Genomic DNA, 24,923 nt, shown 5'->3' on the forward strand with positions numbered 1-24,923 from the left:
TGTACATGAGAAACTGATGATCTATTTCACAATTGGCACTTGGTCTGGTTTTGATTGCAGATACAGCACTTCTCCAATGATTCTTTCCACAAATACAGTCAATCTAATTTCTGTGCACTCCTTCAGGTGAGGTTTATGTGTGAAGTTGATGTTTGTGTTTTTTATTTTTTTAAAATTATTATTAAATTTTACTAGTTTTAATGAACATTTACAGAGATTTTGGGTTTTCATTCATTCATTGTTGTACTGTTTTCTCTACCCTCCTCCCCAGTTCGTTCTTCTTCCCCCCCACCCCGAATGTCTGTTTTAATTGTCCAATTGCCACAGTGCTTGTCAAAGCCAGTTCTGATTAATCTCCTTTGTCTGTGTGTCCTTTGCCATTCCCTATCACTCCTCCCTGAGAGAGACTTCACTGTGATCCATAAGGAAAAGGGGATGGCGTATTCTCTTAGCTACTTCCTGCTGAAAAGGTATTTGCTATGAATAAATCATTTAGCACACAAAATACAATCATTCGCTCTCCAGACTAATTTGTCTCACCAAGTCCATACTTTCTGACTACCATTCCTTCCTCATTGCTTCCAACTTCTGTATTCCAGTCACCAATAATTATAAATGCATCTTGATCATATGTTTGATCAATTTTGGACTTTCAAAGTTATTAGAAACTCAATTTCTTCTTTTGCATTAGGTATTGTTGCATTTATTTGAATAATAGTTGTTCTAACAGATCTTCCTAGTATGCATTTGGATAGTAATCTATCCTTCACAGCACTGTACTTTAGGATCTTTTTCAGAAGTATCTTTTTTAGTATGAAAGTAACACCATTTTTCCTCAGTTGTTAATTCTCTACATGTGATCATGTGATTGTCTAATTCAAAGTGGCCCCTGCTTACCCATCTCTTTTCACTGATGCCTAGAAAGTAAATCTTCATGCCCTCTATTTCATTTATGAAAACTTCAATTTTTCCTACATTCATATTTTGTATATTCCATGTTCCAATTATTAATGGCTATTTGCAGCTGTTTCTACTTACCTTTTAGTGGTTTCCTATCTGGGCTTTATAACTACTCATGTTAATCTGATCATAAGGTTTTTGGAGGTCCACTGTTTTGGAAGTGGATGGCCAATCCTTCTTTATGGTCTGTCTTAATCTAGGAGCTCTGCAGCAACCATTCCACCATGGGTGACCCTTCTGGTAACTGAGCTACTGGTGATATAGATTCCAGCATTAGAGTACCATATAAGATGTACCAGCACAGCAGACTAACAGACAAGTGCTGCACTAAGAGAAGCAAGTAATAATACCCAAGCCATACACAAAATGATGAATAGCAAGGAGACTGAAACTGTAAATAGCTTCATCTTGCTTGGATCCACAATTAACACCTTTGTACCAGCAGTCTGGAAATAAGGAGATGCATTGCACTGGGAAAAATCTGTAGTTAGGGACTTCTCCAAATTATTGAGGAGTAATGATGTCAGTTTGAGGACTAAGGCGCATATGATCTAGGCCGTAGTCTTTCCAATTACTTGCTATGCATCTGAGAGCTGGACAATAAATAAGGATGACAGAAAAAAGAATGATAACTTAGAGCTGTGGTGTTGGAGAAGAGTACTGAACATTCCATGAGTGGCTAAGAGAACAAAAATATGTCTTGGAGATGGTACAGCTGAGTGCTCTTTGGAGGCAAGAATGATGAAGCTTTGCCTCACATAATTTGGACATGTATATGGATGGGCTATTCCTTGGAGAAGGACATGATGATGGGAATGGTGGAGGGTCAATGAAGGAGAGAAAGACCCTCAGCCAGGTGGATGGACATGGAGACTGCTACAATGGATTCATGGGGTCACTATGAGTCATACTCGACTCAACACCACCTAAAAACAGCAACAACATACATAGAATCATTTTATAAAAAATAACTAGCTGACAGTAAAAATTTTCAGGAAGTATCATACAAATAAGCATCAATGGTGATGAAAGATGAAGTTCAAGCTGCACTGAAGGCATGGCAAAAAAATAAGTCCTCAAGAATCTATGGAATAACAATTGGCATGTTTCAACTAACAGACGCAGCCCTATATGTGCTCAACAATTTATGTCAGGAATTTGGAGGACAACTACCTCGCTGGCTGACTGGAAGAGATCTGTACTTATTTCCATTCCCCAAAAAAGGTGATCCAACAGCATGTGGAAATTATCAAACAATATTATTAATATCTCATGCAAACAAAATATTGTTGAAGATCATTCAAAAATGGCTAGAACTGTACATTGACAGAGAACTACCAGAAGTTCAAGCTGGTTTTAGAAGAGGCCACAACACTAGGGATATCACTGCAGATGTCAGATGGATATTAGCTCAAAGCAGAGAATACAAGAAGAACATCTCTTTATATTTTATTGAATATGCAAAGACATTTAACTGTGTGGATCATAACAAATTATGGCTGGCTGATATTTAGAAAAATGAGAATCACAGAATACTTTATTGTGCTAATATAGAATCGATACATAGACCAAAAAGCTATTGTCCAAACAGACCCCCAACAAGATGGATTGACATGGAGACTTTAGCAATGGACTCTGGAGTATCAGAAGTGATGTGGATAACACAGATAGGAAAGGGTTTCGGGTTGGCTGTTCTCGGAGTCTCTATGAGTCATACTGTACAGCACCTAACAACAAAATTGCCTGGGGGTCTGAAGCTACACTGCAATCCATAAGGCATGGGGTTCAAATACACCAGTTGCTCTGCAGAAGGATGGGAAATTTTCTCTCATGTGATCTACCGCTTCTGAAAACTCACTGAAGGGTCGGCTATGAGTTGGTCCCATCTAAAAGAACATAAGGATCTGTTTTGGGAGAGCTGCACCAGAGTGTGCCTTAGAGGTAAGGATAAAGAGACTTTGCCTCACAACTTCGGACATATTATCATAGTCCAGTCCTTGAAGAAAAACAAGTAGGTAGAAAAAGTAGAAAGTTGGTGAAGGAGAGGAGGTTCTCAAGGAGACAGATTGATACACTTCAGCACCACAGAAGTTTTGAGGATGGAGCATGATCAGGCAAGGTTTTGATCTGTTGTACTTAGGTTGTGATGAGCTGCAACCGACTATAAGGTAATTAAGACCACACGCTTTAAAGGACTAACTGTTCCTATGCTTTCACACAGAAGGAGGTAAGATTGCTGTAGCTTCTCCTTCACACCTACCATCCTACTCCTCCCAAAGAGAACTATACTGAGGCAAAAATCAGACTGTGGCTATTATCTTTTCATATTTTTTTAAAATTGAGATTATAATGAAAGTTTATAGAAAACTTGGATTTCCCTTCTTTCCCCCTTCTCACTATAATACTTAAAGTTCTGCTTTTAAATGGGCTTAAGATACCCACCATTCATGTGCCAATTTTACATAGTGTGATGGCTTGTGTTTTGCTGAGATATTGGAAGCAATACCATCAGCATTTCAAATACCAAAATGGTCATCCACAATGGACAGGTTTCAGCACTTTCCAGACTTAGATAGATTTGCAGTAGGAGTGGTCACCTACTTCTGAATTAATGCTCCCTTGAAAGTCCTATGAATAGAAGTGGTGCAAGACAGCACAAGTGTTTACATCTGTTGTTATGGGATCGCTGTGAATTGTAATTTACACAAAGGTGCTTAACAACAATAGTCCTGTGTCTCTACTGTTTGTTGGTATTGGAAGGTCTCATAAACACATAGCTTATAGCTATAACAAGTATGAGCCAAAAGTGGACCTAATGGAGAAGACTGTACATCAGTGAGAGGTAATTGATTTTTTAGTTGGATACATCTGAATTCTTTGCTTGGAGGGTGAGCGAGTAAATTTGCATGTGAGAAGAAGGGAATCATACAGATACCTGGAGGGCTAAAGGGGTAACAGATACCCGGATGGCTAAAGGGGTAAAATGTAGTAGAGAATGCTAGTTACTTCTCTAAAATTTCTACAGTAATAGAATTGTGTCCAGGTGCATGATTGCTAAACTAGACTCTATTTCCCAGCCTTCCTCATAATTAGAATATGATCAACTTCTCAGTAATGCTAAGTGAACATAAGAGATCTATATACTTTCTGGTCTGGAGACACAGACTTTCATGTTTTATTTCCACAACCTGCCATTTTCACCTACTTGAGATTGCAAGTCTGTACCAACAGTATAGTAAATAATAGTGTCCTAGAAAGTGGCCAGACAAGTTTGAAGAAACTTTGGTCCCCAAATTACCTCTATGAGAAAAGCTGCTGCACAAATCTACACTGCTATCCTAAGAAAACACAATAAACAAAAATCACTCCTTTGTCCTTTAAATCACCTATGCTCTTTCTGTTTAAGTGTTAGGCCTTTCTGCTACAATAGTCTTAATGCCACCAGTACATGACTGATGTCAGAAATCTACTTCTTACACCTTGAATTTGTGAAGATGTGTTTGAAAAAAATATCTGTATATGTGCACATGCCAAGATGTGAACTAAAAAATACTGAGGTAAAGAAGAGCACCAGAGAGTTTCAGCCCACACACGGCATGGAGGAGTCAGAGATGGTCTGTTATAGAACTGACTTATCTAAACACTTTTGTGAAATACTGCAGGACTAGCAATGGCACCAATGACCCAGGCACCACTGCACTGCTGCAAGGGCCAAGGGCTTCCAGGTAGCTACAAGGCCAACTTAAGATGATGTTAACTTAGACTTTTTCTATTCGAATGTGTATCCAAGAATAATGAATGCAAGGGACTGCACACAGTACAAGGAGATAGCAGATCATCTCAGACATTTGTTGACCAGTGTCCACAAACAGTACTATGAACCTTGGCCCGCTGTCCATTTCCAAGCTATCCAAGAGAAGATGGAGATTGATTGTTCAGGCATCCAGAAAGATTTACAGACGAGGAATAAATTTGCTGCTCGCCCCTTTTTGAGGAAGTTGCAGGAGGAAGGGTTTCATTCTTCTAGGCTCTTCAGCCTGAGCCAGACCCAAGCTAGAGATAACATAGGTATATTAAAATAAAAGAAAAGCTGAAGGTTTGACTTAGACCAAACTGGATTTTTTAAATATGTTCAAATATGACATTGCACGTTTGAGAGATAACAGGAATAAAATATCAAGTTGCTTCATCTCCTTGGAACCAACATGCTAAAGTTAATCTGCTTTTACCCACCATGTGCAGTTCACTCTGTAAATGGAGTAGACAAGCTTTGTATGGCAACCCTTGCCTGTCTGACTATTATGCTTCCACTAGCAGCAAAGAATCACATGGAATTGTCCGTAGCAGTCATTTTCAGAAGCAACATAATATGAGAGGAACAAAAAACTGGAAATAGGTCAGATTTTCCTAGGGCTTTTTTTACATTCCCAGTCCAAGCTATTAGAACCAGGTGTTTAAATTGAATAAACACTAAGTATTCTGAATATACTCTTGAAGGGAAAACCCTGAAAATGGTTAAAAGGTATTCCAGAACAGTGCTATTGTTGTTATTGTGTGCCACGTTAGATGTGGCTCATAGCTGAACTGCTAGCAGGTTTTCAGAGGCTGTAAATCACGTAAGAGGAAACTGCTCACCTTTCTCTCTTGTAGCAGTTGGTGGATTTGAACCACCTATTATTTGGATTGTCAGTCCTTTCCTATTAGACCACGAGAGGAGTAGATGATACAAAAGAATTAATGTGAACACTCAGTAGGAGGCTTTATGAAGCTAATCTCTGACTCTGAGCTGTTCAGTTTCAGGATTCTTTCATATGAGAGATGAATTTGCATCTTATTTGGCAGAATTGTACTTGATAGAGTATCCATTATATGTTAAAAGCCCTTTTTTATTTTTTAAAATTTTATTCTTTTGTGTGTGTACCGTCAAATCGGATCTGACTGGTACAGAAGGAGATTGTTTCTCCTTCTCCAGCACAGCATCTGATGGATTCAATCTGTGAACCTCTGGGATTGCAGTGTAGCTTCTTGCAACTAGGCTACCAGAGCTCCCTGTTAAAAGCTATTTTTTTATAAAGAAGGAAAAAAAGAAGATCAGGCATTTCACAAGCAAGAAGACAGTGATATGGTCACTATGCACGCATGTGAAAATATACTTAATCCTATAAATAATACAATAAATGTAATGATTAGAAAAAGGAATAAAATTTCCATTTTATCAGGTTGTTAAAAATCGTAAATAGAAATTTTATCTTGCTGGAAAAGATCTAGATAAAAAGTTCTTTTCATTCAGTATTGACAAGAACAAAACTTGGAAATATCTTTTGGGAATTAGTTTAGAAATAGGACAATTTAAAATGCATTTGCATGTGCATTTTTATGTATAGGAAAATGTCTAGAAGGAAACATAACACACTTCCAGTATTTCTATTACTTAGGAAAGGGGGCAGTGAAGTTTAATGACCACATGTCATTTTGTTATTAAAACTTTTAAATTGAAAACCAGATTTCAGATTTTCTGTTTAAAAATCACTCATACCAGATTTTTCAAAATTACGTCATTCAAAGCAAAAAATCAAATCTACTGTTACTGAGCTAATTCTGACTTATGGAGACCCTCCAGAAGGTTTCTGAAGCTGTAAATCTTAGGAGCATAAAGCCTTATCTTTTTACATAAGAATGCCATTGAGTGGTAACTACAGCTCAACTTGTCTCCCAATACTTCACACCATATGAAATATTACAGCTTCTTTGAATATACTTGGATGCTTGGTATTTCACAACACAATAAAGAAGTTGTAAAATTGGTAAGAAAGTACTCAAACAAAACTCAAAGGCATTGATTTGAGGTGAGTCAGAACCCACTCATAGCCGATCCTGCAGCAGGTTTGTAAAGGCTATAAATGTGATGGGAGGAAGCCGTCCATCTTTCTCTCCTGAGGAGTAGCTGGTACATTCACAACACTCACCTGTCAGGTGGCAGCACAACTTCCTACCAATATTTTGGATATTTTCGATATTAGAAATCACTGAAAGAAGCTTGTTTTTAGCAAATGAAGATTTACCCAGATGCTGCTGGGTAGGTCTCACATCAATCCTGTGACTAACATTGTCCAATTCTATACCATCTTTACCATCTCTGCCATGTTCAAGCCTGTTGCTGCAGTCACGGTGTCAATCTCCTTCATTGTGGGTCTTCATTTGTTTTGCTAACCCTCTACATTTCAAACATGGTATCACTTCCAAAGTATTGGCCCCTCTGACAAGTTGCCCAAAGTATGTGAGACAAAGTTACACTGTCTTCCTCTCTCAGGAGCACTCTGGCTCCACTTCCTCCAAGACAGGCTTGCTTGTTCTTTTGAAAGTTCGTAAACTAGTCTTTACCAACACCACGATTCAAAGGCAGCACGTGCATATGAAGCAACTGAAAATCCCACGCATGAGGCGTGTATAACCTTAGTCTTGTTTATTTATTTATTTAATTTCGGTTGTTTATTTTTCATTTCAATGAACATCTACAGAGATTTTGGGATTCCATTCATTCATTGTTGCACCCTTCTCCCCGCACAAACCCCCCCTCCCCCCTCCTTTTGCTCCTCTCCTTGAAAAGCAAAAGAAAAACGCCCTCACTGGTACACAATCCCCCCCTCACCTCCCCAAACCCCACCCCCTACCCCCAAATATAATCCACTCTGCAACCCTCATTGCATACTCCTATGATAAAAATAATGCCCTAAAATATAATACTTTTAGACTATTCTCTCGCCCATAGACTTCAATGCCGTAAACATATTCCATCCAGTTTTTCTCAGTCTTACCCCTACCCCAATGCCAGCCTCATTCTACAACAGTGGCACCATATAGCATTTGTCTTTCAACGTCTCTCTTTGCTTTTTAGTACTTTCTAGCTGTCCTTTACAGGAGATTTGCTCATTTTCAACAGCAATGTTCAAAAACAATCTTGGACATTTGTCCTTTTAATAAAATAATGAGTTTTACTGCTAGCTTTCATTTTTTTCTTTTTGGCAGACACTGACTTCAGTGTCTAAACATATATGCCAAGGAAATGACCTTCTGCCAACTCACACTGATATATCTGAAATACTTGTCTATGTTGCCAGATCAGCATTCATCAAAAATAAAAGCAAGTCTTCCAAGAAATCTTTTTTTTTAAAAAAACAACCCACAAAGTTTGTATGAAAAGTAGGTCATTTAAAATATAAGGAAACTTTCTTACTTGGTCTTCAAAAGATAGGGCCTGAGCAACATCTCTTGGAAATCCATCAATAACAATGCCCTCTTCGTCAGGTATTTGCATCAATTTCTGTTTTATTTCTGTAATTGTTGTTTCCTTTTACAAAGAGAAAGAGTGAGGAAAAAAACACAGTTAAGCCTGGTTCACTTAGAACTGGTATAAAATATTTGATGATTAGAAGGAAGCAGACAGCAGTACCTGTGGGGCCAGTTCTCCGGTCGTGATTATTTTGGCGATGAGACTCCATTTCCTATTACTGCTGGTACTGTGGATCTTCTTCCTTAATAATTCTCCCACGGAAATGTACTGGAATCCATAACGTTCTGCGATTTTCAAACTTTGAGTGCCCTTTCCACTTCCAGGGCCACCTATTATTTAAAACATAAAAAACCATGATATTAAGATAGAATTTGAAACTTCCCCTTTATACAACTACCGCCTTCATCTCAGATTTACAGTGTGGTGCAGGTGGTATACTTGACTGCTTACCGGAAGGCTAGAAGTTCAAGAACACTCAGAAGTACCATCAAAGAAAGGTGTGTAGGACCAAACAAATACTCTACTTTTGAAAAGCAGGTATTGAAAACCCTACAGATTACCAGTCTAGTCCAATACACATGGTCACCATGAGACAGAGGTGACTCCATGGCTCTGGTAGCTTCATCTGGATACATGGATTCTTGGCCACCCATCCCGGGTTAACTATTCTACTCGTGTTATTTTCAGTGCTATCTGGAAATCCCTGTATAGTGTGAATTGTTCACACTTGCAGTTGTTAACCAAAAAGTTGGTGGTGTGAAGGCACACAAAAAACACCTAGGAAGAAAGGTCTGGCAATGTCTTCTTTAAAATTCCCCCACTGAACTGTAAATGGGGCATGGCCCTACTTTGACACACACAGTGTCACCTTGAATCACAGTCAATCCAGTGTCAGCTAGTTTTTATTGGTCAATGCTATCTCTGCATGTAGAGACTTACCCAAAGAAAGGGTAAAGTGGTCTTGACTGATTTTGTTAGATAAACGACAAATTTTCTTATACCTATTTTAACAAATAATGAATATATTTTAAAATATTTAAAATAGGTGAGAGACTCTTTACCGGGTTTGTGGGATTTTTTTTCCCCTGTGTAGTGTCTTTTTTTATTTTGTGATCAAAGAAAAACTATCTATATGATACTAAAGAAAATTATTAAAATAACGTGGTGAAATAAAATGTTTTCCTTTTTCCTTTCTTTTATTGTGGTTTGAGTGTTTGCAAATATTCACAAATCATGTTGGTTTTTCATTCATTCATATACATTTTTATTTTATAACATTTAAAAATGTATTATCAATTTCTTACTCTATACTGCCTTTCCATTAATCTATGTTAGTGTCAAATATCCATTTCTTAATTGTGACTCAGTGCTCCTGAGGATTAGATGAAACCATGCCCATAGGAGGTGAGTACCACAGCTCCTGCATCCTGCATTGTTCTTCTAAAGGGCAATACTAAATGACTACAGGAGATAAGATAGTAACATCAGTGATGCCCAGAGCACTGGAGACACAAGAACTGGGAATCTTAACCTCCTTGCCTCTTCTAATATCAGAGGTTTCCTTCCTTAGGAGCTATACCTAATCTTCATGGATTTAGCTTCAACCTGAGCATCAAATTAGAACAATTACCCAGCCTGCTCCTGTGCTCTAAGTTCCTGGAAATGAGTTCACTTCTACAAAGAGACACCTGGCCCTGGGGCCTGCCACTGGACGCAGAATTAAAGAGCATGTTCTGTATGAGGCTCTGGACAGGGAGGGGAGGCCTCAGGACACACAGATGGCCCAGACACAACAATTACTTTTAAATCAAAGGCACACCAATTTCAACATAGTTTATTTAAACATTTTGCTTTTCTCTTTTAAGTTCAAAGAACATTTTATACCATGAACATGCACGTCAAATTGAAGAAGCCTTTAAGGCAAAAAGAAAGGCAAAAATGTATGAACTCATGCTGGGAAAGGAAGTTGTTGTTATGTGCTTGTGACTCATAGCCATCCTATGTTACAATAGCTCTGAACCCTATCCTATAATGAGCCAGTTTCACTGTGATTCCCAGAACCTGCCCCTATTACCTCAGGCATTGTATCAATCCATCTCATCCAGGGTCTTCCTCTCCTGCATTGTCCCTCCATCCTTTGAAGCGTGATATCCTTCTTCAAGGACTGATCCTTCCAGGCAAGATGTCGAAGTATGTGAGATAGAGCTCCAAAATCCTTGCCACTGGAGAGAAACTTGGTTCCACTCTTTCCAGGACAGAACTGTTTGTTTTCTTGGCAGTCCCTGGTATGTTTAATATTTTTCTCCAGCACCACAACTCAGAGGCATCAATTCTTCTGTCAACTTTAGTCATCGTCCAGCTCTCTGATGCATTGCAAGTAATTGCAAAGACCATGGTCTAGGTCTGGTGTACCTTAGTCTCTAGACTAACATCTTTACTCTTCAGCACTCTGGAGAGGTCACAATCCAATTCCTCTTTCGATTTCCTGACTGCTGGTGCCAAGAGTATTGATTATGGATATGACCAAGCTTAAATTGTTAACAATCTCAATCTCTTCTCTATCTATAATGGTGCTGCCCAAGTGGTGAGAATCTTTGTTTTCTTGATGTTGAACTTCAATCCATATAGAAGTCTGCAGTCTTTGACCACCTGCAGCAAGCGCTTCAGGTCCTCTTCAGGAAACAAGTTTGTTACTTCAGGAAACAAGGTTGTTTCATCTGAATAACACAAGTTATTGATGAGTCTTCCTCCAATTCTGATGCCACATTCTTCCTCATAAAGAACAGCATCCTGAATGATCTGTTCCACACATAGATTGAAAAGGTATGGAGAAAGGAGGCATTCCTGATATACTTCCTTACTGATTTTGAACCAGGCAGCATTTCCTTGCTCTGTTCTGATGACTACCTCCTCCTGGTCCAAAGATAAGTTTCCCATGAGCACAATCAGGCATTCTAGGATGCCCATTCTTCTCAAGGTTAGCCAAAATTTGCTATGATCTATACAGAAATATGCCTTTGCATAGTCAATGAAACACAGATAGGCATTCTTCTGGTACTCTCTGCTTTCAGACAAGATCCATCTGACACTGGCAATGATGTCTCTAGTGATATGACATCTTCTAAACCCAGCTTGTACTTCTGGTAGTTCTCTGTAAGTGTAGTATTCCAGTAGGTTTTGGACAATCTTTGGAAGGATTTTTCTTGCGTGTGGTGTTAGTGATATTGTTCCATAATTTTCAACACTGTCAGATCATCATATTTTAGAATGGAACAGATATGGATCTCTTCTAGTTGGTCAGGTTTCTTGGCACAACCTGGTAAGCATGTCCAAAGCAGCATCTATTTGCTGAAATACATCAATCAGTATTCCACCAAATCTTGGGGCCTTGTTGTTTTTTTTTCCAATTCCTTCAGAGCAGCTTGAATTTTCTCCTTCATCACCATTCCCTCTTTGTTATGTGTTGTTTTATGATTCTTCTGTGTCATCCAATTTTAACAGGTACAGTGACTCTGTGTATACCTTCAATCTAGACAGACACAGTGATTACAACAATGGGATAGAATATAGTGGATATGATAAAAATTGTGCAAGGCAGGGCAAGGTTTTACTTTTTCCCCCTGAAATGTTATGAAATATAATTGCTCCAATGTCAACTAGCAACAACACAACATGATTATTTTGAGTTTGTGATTCATTAATTATAAATAACCAACATTTTGTATTAAGTATTAAATATTTACTTAAGTATTAAATAAGCTAAACAACATTTTTGCAAGATTAGTTTTTAAATGATCATCATTTTCCAACTTAATTACTCATCACTGGTTGTTGCTACTATTGTTAGCTGTCTTCTAGCACGTCCCTGATTGATGGTCATCCCCTACATACAGGATTGAAATGTTCCCCCATTTGGGAGAACAATGCCCATGAACTATTTCATATCAAATCATTGTGTTTCTTAGGGGTTTCATTATATTATCAGGAGTAAATTTCCACTGGAAGTTTTATTAAAATATGCATGGGAATTCAAGGTGGGAAAGGCTGGGAGTGGAGGAGTGAAGATGGGTAAGGACGAAACCACAGGGTTCCACAGTGTGGTAGGTGGAGGTAGTAGGGGAAGGAAATGGGATGGACACGGGTAATGATGGGCAATGTCCAATGGTAATTAATTTTATGAAACATAATGCATATGAATGATTGTATGAAACATAATGTGAATGAAGAATACTGTGAAACACCATGTACAGGAACTTTGTAAGAAAGCCAATTTTTAAAAAAACAAAAAAGGAAAAACCCTTTGCAGTGAAATAGAAAACTCATAATGTAAAATGCATGCCTGTATAAAACACAATGTATGTGCATAAACCACAATGTATATAAATAATTGTATGCAAACCAATACAAATATGTTGCTGTTGTTGTTGTTGTTGTTATGTGCTGTTGAGTCGCTTGCGACTCATTGTGACCCTACGTACAACAGCCCTAAACCCTACTCTATCCTGTGCCAATCACACTGCCTCTGACACACCCATCCCGATTACCCCAGTCACTGAATCAATACACCTCATAGAGAGTCTTACCCTCTGGCACCGTCCCTCCAACCTCCCAAGCATGATTTCCTTCTCCAAGGACCTGCCCCTCCTTACAACATGTCCAAAGTATGTCAGACAAAGCCCCAGAATCCTTGCCTCCAAGGAGCAGCCCGGTATGACCCTTTCCAGGATGAATCTATTTGTTTACCTAGCAGTCCATGGTACCCTCAATACTCTTCTCCAGCACCACAGCTCAAAGGCATCAATCCTCCTTCTATCCTCCTTAGTCATTGTCCAACTGTCTGATGCATAACAAGTGATAGAAAAGACCATGGCCTGTATCAGACGCACCTTACTCTCCAGAGTGACACCATTGCTCTTCAGTACCCTGGAGAGGTCCCTAACAGCCATCTTTCCCATTGCAATATGTTTTTTTTATTTCTTGGCTACTGGTGCCAAGGGTTTTGATTGTGGAGCCAAGGCAACTAAAGTTGTTAACAATCTCAACCTCTTCACCATCCATCCTGACGCTGACAATTGGTCCAGTGGTGAGAATCTTTGTTTTCTTGATGTTAAGCAGTCCTTGACCCTCTGCAGCAAGGTCCTACTCAGTTTCAGCAAGCAGAGCTGTGTCATCTGCATAACGCAGATTGTTGATAGATCTTCCACCAATCCTGACGCCACACTTCTCCTCATAGAGCCCAGCCTCTCAGATAATCTGTTCTGCATACAGGTTGAAAAGGTATGGAGATAGGACACATCCCTGGCATATACTTTTCCCAATTTTGAACCATGCAGTGTTTCCCTTCTCTGTTCTGACGACTGCCTCTTGGTCCAAGTTTAAGCTTTGTATTAGCACGATCAAGTGTTCTGGGATTCCCATTCTTCTCAGAGTCAGCCACAGTTTGTTATGATCCACACACTCAAACACCTTTGCCCAATCAATGAAACACAGATATACATTCTTCTGGTATTAGCTGCTTTCAGCTAAGATCCATCTAACATCAGCGACAATATCCCTAGTACCATGACCCCTTCTAAACCTAGCCTGGACTTCTGGCAGTTCTCTGCTGATGTACTGTTCCAGTCTTTTTTGGATACAAATATAAGGAGAGAAAAACACAAAACTAAAAAACACTTAGGTGGAGTCTGTGCATGAGGTAAATTAGCCAAGAATTAAACCCAAATTTTCTGAATGGAAGAGAATAATTCTGTTACTGAATTACTAATGTCTCAATTATTAATAATTGCATTTAGAAAACAACACAAATTATAAAATAATCATAATCACAACATATTAATACATATGCCTTAGAATTACATTCTAAATCACATCACATTAACTTTCTAGTCATAGTTATTTCTTAACAATCTATATTAAGTGCAGATTAGAGAAAAATTATAAAATAATGCACATAATAATCATCACAGCATGTGGTTATGCCATAGAAATTACCAAAATAAGATATTCTCCAGTAACCTATGTACAAAAGAGGACACTTAGAGTAGAATAACAGATATGGAAACTGAAGCTGAGCTCTTAAATTTGGAAACACAAAAGAGAAGAAACAGTTGTAAGAATAAATTAACAATTGGTACATAAAATGTGAGAAGCATGAATATAGGAAAAGTATACATTGTGAAGAAAAAAATGGAATGCATAAATATTGACATATTGGGTATTAGCTAAACGAGATGGATTGGCATGGAACAATTTGAATCCCACAATCATATGATCTATTATACTGGAGATGAAAAGGTGAGAAAAAACTGGGGTCACTTTCATAGTTAAAAAGGCCATTTCCAGATGCATCTTGAAACACAATATTGTTAGTAATAGGATAATATCCATATGCATACAAAGAAGACCTGTTAATACCACTGTCATTCACATTTGTGAACCTATAACCAGAGCCAAAGAGGAGGAAATAGATGATTTCTACCAACTGTTGCAGTCAGAAATTGATCAAACATGTCAGTCACCAAGATGCATTAATAAAATAATGGGTGACTGCAATGCAGAAAGAAGGATCAGTAGTCAGAAAACATGGACTTGGTGACAGAAATGAGGCTGGGGATAGAATGATAGAATTCTGTACAATCAGTAATTTATTCATAGCAAGTACCTTTCATAAGAAATGTAAATGCAGGTTATATACAAGGATTTCACCTGATGGGATGCCAGGAATCAGATCAATTATAACTGTGGAAGGAATCATTGGAGAAGTTCAATATCAGTGGTGAAAACTTGGCCAGGTGCTGACTGTGGAACAGACCATCAACTGCTCATATGCAAGTTCTAATTAAAGCTAAAGAAGGTTAAATTATATCCACTGGAATAAAAGTTTGACTTTGAATCTATCCCCCATGAATTTAAAAAACAACTCAGAAATAGGTTTGAGGCCTTGAACACTAATGAACAAAGACTAGATAAGCTTTGGGAAGATATTAAGAAAAAGTTATCACAAAGAATGAAGAAGAAAAAAACAAAATGGATGTCAGAAGAGACTGAATATTACACTCGAGCACCGAGAAAGCAAAGCAAAGGGAAGAAACCAAGAAGTTAAGGAGCTGAATTGAAGATTACGAAGGGCTGCTCAGGAAGACAAAGTATTATAATGAAATGTGCAAGGAGCTGGAGTAAAAAAATTAAAAGGGCCGAAACCCGCTCAGCATTTCTTAAGCTGAAGGAACTAAAGAATAAATTTGAGCTACAAGTTGCAATGCTTAAGGATATTATGGGCAGAATTGATATTGAATGATTTAGGAAGCATTAAATGAAGATGAAAGGAGTATATACAGAGTCATTATACCAAAAAGAATTGGTTGGCACAGAAGAATTTCAAGAAACAACATATGAGCAAGAGGTAATGGAGATGAAGGAGGAAGTTCAGGCTGCTCTAAGGGACTTGGCAAAAAATAAAGGCCCAGGAATTGATGAAATACCAATTGACATATTTTAGTAAACAGATGCTGCTTACCACATGTGTCAAGAAATCTGGAAGATAACTACTTGGTCAACTGACTGGAAGAGGTTCATATTTATTCCAATTCCAAAAGAAAGGCAAGCTGACAGAGTGTGGAAATTATCTACCAATACCGCCAATATTATACCCTACTAAAATCTTGCTGAAAATTATCCAGAAATGACTGGAACAGTTCACTGAAAGAGAACTACCAGAAATACAAGCAGCAGGTCAGGAAATCAAAAGATGAATTGCATTGGGAATATCTGCTCTCATGGACTTCTCCAGAGTGCTGAAAAGCATTGATGTCAGTGTAGAGACAAGCCTAACTCTGGCCATGGTCTTCTCAATAACTTGTTATGCTTAAGAGAGTTGGAAAATGACTAAGTATAACAGAAGATGAATAGATACCTTTGAGTTGTGGTGCTGGAGAAGAGTCTTGAACATACCATTGACTGCCAAGAAAACAAACAGATCTATCTTGAAGAGGGTGAAACCAAGTTTCTCCTTGGAGGTTAGGATTTTGAAGCTCCATCTCACATACTTTGGGCATATGGCCAGGAATGAATGGTCCTTGGAGAAGGACATTGTGACCAGAAGGGCTCTACCCTCCAGGACAGGGCAGGAGAGGAAGACCCCAGATGAGATGGATTGATACAGTAACTGGGGCAATGGGGGTTGGTGTGTCGGAATTAGTGAGACTAGCTCGAGACAGGAAAGGGTTCAGAGCTGCTGTACACAGGGTCGCTATACGTTGTAGGAGACTCAATGGCACATAACCCCATAATATATTGTTTTTTTTTTTAATTTAAGCCTCTTATTAAGAGTTAACAAGACTTTGGGGAGGGCCTTTATATATAAAAGTTGGTTGTTAGTTGTTGCTTGGAATATACTTCTAGAAAATGAGAATTGAGGCTCAAATAGAAATGTGTACACCATTGTTCATGGCAGCATTATTTACCATGGCAAGAACATGGGAACAGAAAAAATGTCCAACCACAAACAAATGGACTGAAAAGCTGTACATTCATACAGTGAAATACTATGAAGCACACAGGAGCAATCATCTTATAAATCACTACCTAACTTGGGAGGGACTGGAGAACATTATGCTGAGTGAACTAACTCAGTCCTACAAGGACAAAAAAATTATTGTAGAATGAATATGAGGATCAAAGATGTCGGGGATAGTAGAAATAGAGGGGTGAGGATGGAGGGGGGTAGAGTCTTGATCATAGTGGGTTGCACAATTCAATGGGAGTGTAGGGTGAAGGAAATGGGAAGAATCTTTTGTGAAAAACAGTGTATTCTAACTTTATAAATAAATCAGAGTAATATAAAAAATTTAAAAAAATAAAAGTCTGTTGTTATTATTTTGGAAGAACATTTTTCTAAGTGGTACAGCACTCTTCTGTCAATATGCTGTACTGAGGTAACTTGTGATGGCTGTGATGCTGAACCTTGTGCCAGTGGGGTGTCAAATGCCATAGCAGTTACCCATGATGGACAGTGTTTGGTGGTGCTCCCAGATTAAGACAGGTTTGGAAGCAGGAGTGACATCCACTTCCTAAACAATATGCCTCTGAAAAGTCTATGAACTTTGATAAATTATGATAGTTATAGAAAGGTTTCAGGCCTTTTGTTCATAGGGTCACTATGAGTCGTGTTTGACTCAATGACAATCAACAACAACAACAACAGAAGCAGAATAGGCAAGGCATTTAAAAAAATCAATATCTAATAATGTTGTTAGGGAAAGCTATTCTTTGGAAAGATACATCATGCTTGGAAACATACAGAGTCAGAAAAGGAGAAGACCTTTACTGAGATGGACTGAAACAGTGTCTGTGGCAATGGATAGGACAGAGTTTTAATCTGCTATTCATAAGGTTGTTGGGAGTTGTACTTGACTCTATGGCAATTACCAATAAGTTCTGAAGTGCTTTGGCAGGCTTCACTGACAATTAAAATTCATTAGGCGGGAAAAAAACAAAAACAAAAGCAAATTCATTAAGCGATATTTAAACATTCAATAGTAAAAGGGGTTGATGCTCTTACTACTAATTGAACATATAAATTTTCCTTGTGTGTTGAATTAATGTTATATGCAATTTTTTAGTATTTTATTTACATTGCAAATTTAAGTGAAATATAAATGCATTGTGTATTCTGATTTTACTGACGTCAAGTTGGCTCTAATTCCTATTAGGCCTCCACTGACTCTCCAAAGCCCTAGGAGACTTTCTTCTGCGAAGTGGTTGGTTGATTCAAACCACTGACTTTTTGTTAGCAGTCTGAGGTTCTGTTAGGGACTACATCACTGCTCTCCCTTTCTACTCAAAACCTTTTCTACTCTGTCTTCTTACAAAGAGTTCTGAATAGAAAGATTAATTGGCTAGATCTTATTTAATCTTTAAAAATTTCAGTGTGAAGGATTTTAAGAGAATGAGAACCATTTTTTACTCCAAATCCCAAATAATGCACTTAATAATATTTAGATTTCACTTTTTTATGTCTCTATTAAATTTAGGCAGGAATTTGTTTATATTTTTGGTCATTCTCTTTCTAAGGGACTAAATGCTATCCTATTATATGTAATATTATGAACTACTAACACTAAATTAATGGAGCCCTGGTGGAACAGTGGTTAGAACTTGGCTGTTAACTGGAAAGTCAGCAGCTGAAATACGAGGCTTTTCCTCTCATAAAGATTTACTACTTTGAAACCTGGTGGAGGGTCATAATAAGTTGAAGTCAAATAGAGGCTGATTTTTTGTTTTATTATTATTTGTTTGTTGTCATACTAAATCAAAGGCACCATGGAAGTGTGGTGGATAAGTGCTTGGGTGCTAATTGAAAGATTAGTAGTTTACTCCCATAAAGATTAACAGTCTCAGAAACTCCACAGGGCAGTTCTAATCACCAGGATTAGAACTATTAGGATCACTATGAGTCAGAATTGACTGGTCAAGACTAAGTTTGGGTATATATTTGAAATTATTTTATTTAAAACTCAAAGATAAAGCCTGATTCTAAATGTTGGCTTAAAATATACATGAAGAAATCATAGATTGGCATGAGTAACAGAAACTGTATGAACAACCCCACAAAATATTCAAGCCATTGCACTCTTAAAGAATTAAAATTTTATTTCAGAAATTGAATTCGCAAATTTGACCTCACAAACCTTCAAATTGAGATAACAAATTTCAATGAATTTGGAAAACAAACAAACAAAAAAAAGTTAGGGTACCTTCAAGAAAAAATGTTTGCCTGTTTTTTGTTAAAGAGGCAGTTGTTCCTGTGTGTCTTTGAATCTGAACCAACTTATAGCTAACCCTCCAGTGGGTTTTCAGAGGCTGTAAATAACACCGGAGGAGATGGGCCATCTTCCTCTGATAAAGCAGCTGGTAGATTTGAACTGTTTGCCTTTGGGTTAGAAGCACAACTCTTTACCTGCTATACAAAGAGAGCTCAAAAAGAGGCAGTAGATGATAACACAATGGTATCATTGGCACAAGTTGCAGAGAACAACTTTAAATTATTGGACTCATTTAATTACTTAAGCTTTCTAATAAATTAATTTTACTTCTCTCTGAAGCCAGAGTCAGCTTCCCTTTTTTCCTCTTTTATTTATTTCTAATGCCAATAAATACTAAGATTCATCTAAATCTTAGATTCCATGATTATGTTAATATAAAGAGATTAACAGATGTGCCAAGCTTTGAAAAAAGTCTGTGGTGCCTGGAAAGAAATTTTATTTATTTTGATGAAATATTATGTGCACATCCTTAACCCCTTCACCTGTTTTTTCAGGTTAGTATCAATGAAAATTTGAAACGTTCAGGCACAGTTGTTTCAAAATTCCTAAGAAACTGTATGATTGTCTACATTTTCTCAGACAACCTATAATTCGACCTTCCCCTTTTTCATCTCAAGCCTCTAAAAGTGATTCACATTCATCACTTTTCTGTATCATTCTAGTAAAATAGAAAATGTTACGATACAGTCTGGAGGCTTATAATGAGAGTAATACTCTCAAAAAACAAGATAATTTTACTTAAAGCAAAAAATATATATTCTAGTCTTATAGGTGAGCATTCCACATTTTTAAAAATTAAAAATCATTTTTAAAAGCAGAGGTTTATAACATAACATAGCATAGCATAACATAACATAACAACATGTGATTGTAAACAGTCACAGAAACATCTAACTTTTAGAAAGCAGATTTCTATCCTCTTTCCTTACAATATTGTTTTTAACAATCCAGGACTAAATGCATTTATAAATTCATACTTCATTACACTGTGAATTGTGCAAATGTCACCTCTTCTCGTCTGGTGCGCTTACTTCAGCTAGACGTGTTTACCAGCTCGGTGAATTTATTTGCATTCTTTTCCCTTCGTTGCCATCATCACTTTGTCTTCCTGAAGCACCCCTTCCCTGCATGGGGGCATGCTAGAATAGCTTTGAACATTTCATGTCAGATTTTTGCTTCTGGCTATCAGGCTGGGAAATGAACAATGACTACATATGTTGCATGTTCACAGGTTTCTCCATGATATTTATAGATTTTGAAGTTAGAATGTGCAACATTGTCAAAACTATGTTTTGTAAAAGTGTTGGAGATATTGCTTGTAAAATGGCATCAGACTGATATTTTCATACTCAACATAATAGAGAGGTAATATTTTCAAAATTATTATTCTTTTGATGAAAGCACAAGTATTACATGCTGCTTTATAAAACATAACTCTATTACATTTGCTTGTATTACATGGAAATTTAAATTTCATGATAGGTGCCAATTTACCATAAAGAAGATTCATTTACATGAGTGTTACCAACATATTATTATCTTTTTCTCTCTAAAGTGAATAGTGAGTAAAGATTCAATTTGTTGCATAAAAGGGAAAATATAATATGTTTTAAAATTTATAATGGACATAACTATCTATGATAAATAATAAAAAACTACAAGGCAATAACTCCTGAAGAGATTACTACTTTCATTCAATATAAAGACTTTGCATAACATTGTAATGGCATTCTATAGGAATGATACAGGCATCAAATTACATAATTATGAAAATAATTTTATTGATAATAGTGCTATAAAGATTTCCACTTCATTTTTTGCTTTTCTTACTGGTTAGTCTGTTCAAGGGATACACAAAGGATATATTTTTGAACTGTAAATACAGAAACAAAGTGAACAAATGTATGAGAATTTTGCTTTCTGTTTTCTTACCTATGACAAGAATAATTTTTGGCCGAGGTCTAGTAGGATCAAAAACATCATATTCCTCAATTAATTCTGCAGTCTCAGAGAGATCTGTGTCACTTTCTATGGAGAATTGATGGATTGGAGGGAGCCGATCATACCGTCGATAAGGAAAGTTCGAATTTTCAGGCATCACTGCAAAAGAGTAAGAGAACTTTGAAACGGGAAAAATAAATCATGAGAAATCATTTCAGGCACTTAACAATTAGAAGAATAAATTGACAATGTAGAGTAATTATGATTTTTTTAAACTGGATGGAGACTTCCTGGGGGATACGCAGCAGACTTTTTCCTAAAGGGCCAGACAGTAAGTATTTTAGGTATGTGGGCCATCCATCTCTATTGGTAACACTGTCATCTATGACAGCATGAAAACATTCAAATATAAACACATAGGCATGCCTGTTGTTGTTGTAGTTAGATGTCATAGAGTCAAGTATGACTCATAGCGACCCTGTAAACAACAGGGCTGAATCCTGTCCCATTTTTTATCATCCTTATTATCTTTGATACACTTGAGCCCATTGCTGCAGCCTATGTGTCAATCCGCCTCATTGAGGGTCTTCCTTTCTTTCACTGACCACCTTTCCCAGTATGATGACCTTTTCCAAGGACTGGCCCCTCCTAATAACATCATTGAAATATGTGAGATAAAGCTTTATCATTCTTGCTTCCAAGGACCAATATAGATTCATAGACATGCCTATATACCAATAAAGTTTTGCTCACGCACACACAAAATAGGCCTGGGTATTAGTGGGCCATAAACTCAGTTCCCTAGAGGAAACTGTTCAAGTACTGTCAAGTCTTGCATGGACACGCTTGAGGGTTATGCAGTACACATCCTTCACAACCACATACACTAGACATAGAGCCAATGCTTATGCATCATTTATTTAATTCATTAAACAAATGCAGATATACACACACTATGATCCAAGTATTCTAGTGTGGCTCGGTAGAAACACCAGGACAACATGAGGCACATAAAAGAATTATTCTCACAAGACATTTAGAAGGTTGTTGTTAAGTACCACTGAGTTGACAAAGACTAATAGTAAGTAACTCTGTGAACACGGATCTGAACCTTTCACTATCCTGTGCCATTCTCATCATCTCTGACACACTTGGGCACAGTGTTACAGTCACTGAGTCACACCTATTTAATTGAAGATCTTCCTCTACTTCAAAACCCACCCCCCAACTTTCCAAACATAATGTCCTTTCCCAGGACAAACACCTCCTTACAACAAGTCCAAAGTATGTCAGATATAGTTTCACTATATTTGCTTCCAAGGAGCACCCTAGCTGCTCCTTTTCCAAGGCATATTTGTTTGTCATTTTGGTAATCCATGAGACATTCAGAACTCTTCTCCAACACTGCTCAAACATGTCAATTCTTTTACTATCATCCTTAGTCAACATCCAGCTTTCAGGAGTGAAAGTGGAAGACCAGGCTGAATCAGGCGCATCTTAGACTTCAAACTGACATCTGCTCTTCAGCACTTTGTAGAGGTCTCTGATAGCAGACTTTTGTAATGCAATACGTCTTTTGATTTCCTTGACTGCTGGTGCCAAAAATGTAGACTGTGAATCCAAGCAAGATGAAGTTATAGACAATTTCTATCTCTTTTACATCTATCTTGATGTTACCTATTGGCCCAATGGGGATTTTTGCTTTCTGCTGTTAAGGTATAATCCATCTTGAAAGCTACAGTCTTCAATACTATTCAAGTGCTTCAAGTACTCCTCACTTTCAGCAAGCAAGGTTGTGTCATCTGCATAACACAGGTTAAGTCTTCCTCAGATCCTAATGACACATTCTTCTTCATATAGTCCAATTTTTTGGATGATTTTTTCTACATATAGATTGAATAAGTATAAAGAAAGGCTACAACCCTGCAACATATCTTTTCCTGATTTTAAATCACATTGGGCAATCTCTTCCCCTGTGATTTACAGCCTCTGCATGAGGGTCAACTATAAGTTGAATGTGACTCCACCGGCAATGACTGAATGAGGGGGAGAGAGATCAATATATGGAAACACTGGACTATAAGCAAGTAATTCATAGAATTAAGGGAAAGCAAAGTAGTAAAGAATTTCTACATTTTTAATGTTTTCAACAGTGAATTTAACTGTCTTTAACTAAAATTCTAACTCATTGTAGTCTAATCAGAACTGACTCAGAGTTGACCATCTAGTAAGTTTTCAGAGGCTATAAATCATGCAGGAGGATTGTCAGAGCAGCTGGTGGATTTGAACTGCTTGTCTTTATGTTAGTAGTGTAACACCTTACCCACTAAGCTACCAGAATTTTCTTAATTGTCTTTGCCCTCCTTAAGTAAAATACACATATATGAAGAATTAACCGTCTTTTATATCTATGAAAGGCAAGAAATATTCACCATTTTTGCAAAAATTAATATATTGAGGACAAGCCAATGAAAAAATGAGATGTAATCTTATCACATCACAACTTAAAAATTGTCTACATATACAAAATTATATACATGCTTAACTCCAATGCTATATGTACATTAGGTAAGACAGCATATTATTAAATGCTAAAATGGCTGTCTCACATAATGAATACCACAGGAGTTCAATGACTTGATATGTCTGTTGAGACTGGAGTGGTGGGAAATACAAAAGTGGCAAGACTTGAATTTTGAAAGGCAAGCACAGTTGATGAAGTGTGGGAAGTGTATGCCAGTTGGGGAACAGCACAAAGATACCAAGTTATAAACACAAGTGTCATGTTCAAAGGACCAGAGGACAGATCTGGCAAACCAAAATCAGACAGATGGTCTCAATCAGTTGTCAAGTTCATGGCTGCTTCCTTTCTCACTCCATTGTGTCATTATGGCAGGAAACAGAGAAGTACCCAGCGCAAAGGATAGGAGCCCATCTGGCCTTCCATAAGGGAATTGACTAAGGGAATATTGTAGCTTAGCACAGCCTAAAGTTGGCACCTCATTCCGTTGGTGTCAGATCAGTTAGAACTTTCCATTCTTTTCGGGTAGAAGAAATGAGGCCAGTGAATACTAATGGACTCGCGCTTCCATTTGGTTCCATAAAAGGAATGAAGTAGTCTGAAGACAATCACAGATAGTCTTTTTTGTTAAATTTTTATTATTATTATTAATTTCAATGAAAATGTACAGCGACTTTGGATTTCCATTCATTCATTGTTGCAGTTTTCTCGCTGCCCACCACAGAGATTTTAAAAATGCTGGCAAAGACTGCACTGATAATAGTATCCTACTAGCCTGGAAATAGAAACATTTTGCCAAATGGAAGGCAAAAATTTAGGCATTGCTTATTACTCTTACATCCTTCTCATCTATTCCCATGGATATTGCTCTCAAAGCACATTCCAACTGCACATGGTTTTCCTGTGTCCATTAGAAGTCTTCCCCAAACCACAAACGTCCTTTTCTAGAACTACTGTCATAACTCTTTACTGGCAAGCCTATTCTATATGCCATTACAATCAACTGCCTAAAATGCTATTCTCCTAATGGTCCTATGGCTACCTACTTCTCATTACTCACCTCGCCTAACTATTACCGCCAATAAGAATATTTTCCTGATTTGTTTATCTAGTGAATCTCTCCATAAACTAAAGAAAATAACTCTAATGCTTTGCACATCAACTACTATTTCACATCTGAGAGTTTTCTCACTTGTCCATTCGTCCATTTATTGTTTGTTTCCTCCAACACAACATACTAATAATCTCCCATTAGAAGTTCCATTATTGACAGGCCCCAGCTCCCAGCTGGAAATAAAGGAGGACACTTCAATGATTTAGATCCTCCCAGAAGAGCTGTGGGTGAGCATTAACATTGCTGGTAAGTATATTTGTTTTCTCCTGGACA

The 24,923-nt window shown here is 37.5% G+C and overlaps 1 protein-coding gene across 1 annotated transcript in view; it reads right to left on the reverse strand.

Annotated features, from left to right (window-relative positions):
- Positions 1 to 24,923, reverse strand: part of AK5 (adenylate kinase 5) — a 531,421-nt gene that overhangs the window by 484,689 nt on the left and 21,809 nt on the right. Inside the window, exons 3-5 of the mRNA XM_006888596.1 lie at positions 21,007 to 21,174; positions 8,411 to 8,580; positions 8,195 to 8,308 (exon numbers count right to left, since the gene is read on the reverse strand). Coding sequence (XP_006888658.1) covers positions 8,195 to 8,308; positions 8,411 to 8,580; positions 21,007 to 21,174 — 452 coding nt within the window. The remainder of the gene's footprint in view (positions 1 to 8,194; positions 8,309 to 8,410; positions 8,581 to 21,006; positions 21,175 to 24,923) is intronic.

The sequence above is a fragment of the Elephantulus edwardii genome, unplaced genomic scaffold, assembly GCF_000299155.1.
Source record: "Elephantulus edwardii isolate Elephantulus edwardi_28Jun2011 unplaced genomic scaffold, EleEdw1.0 scaffold00069, whole genome shotgun sequence".
Taxonomy (NCBI): domain Eukaryota; kingdom Metazoa; phylum Chordata; class Mammalia; order Macroscelidea; family Macroscelididae; genus Elephantulus; species Elephantulus edwardii.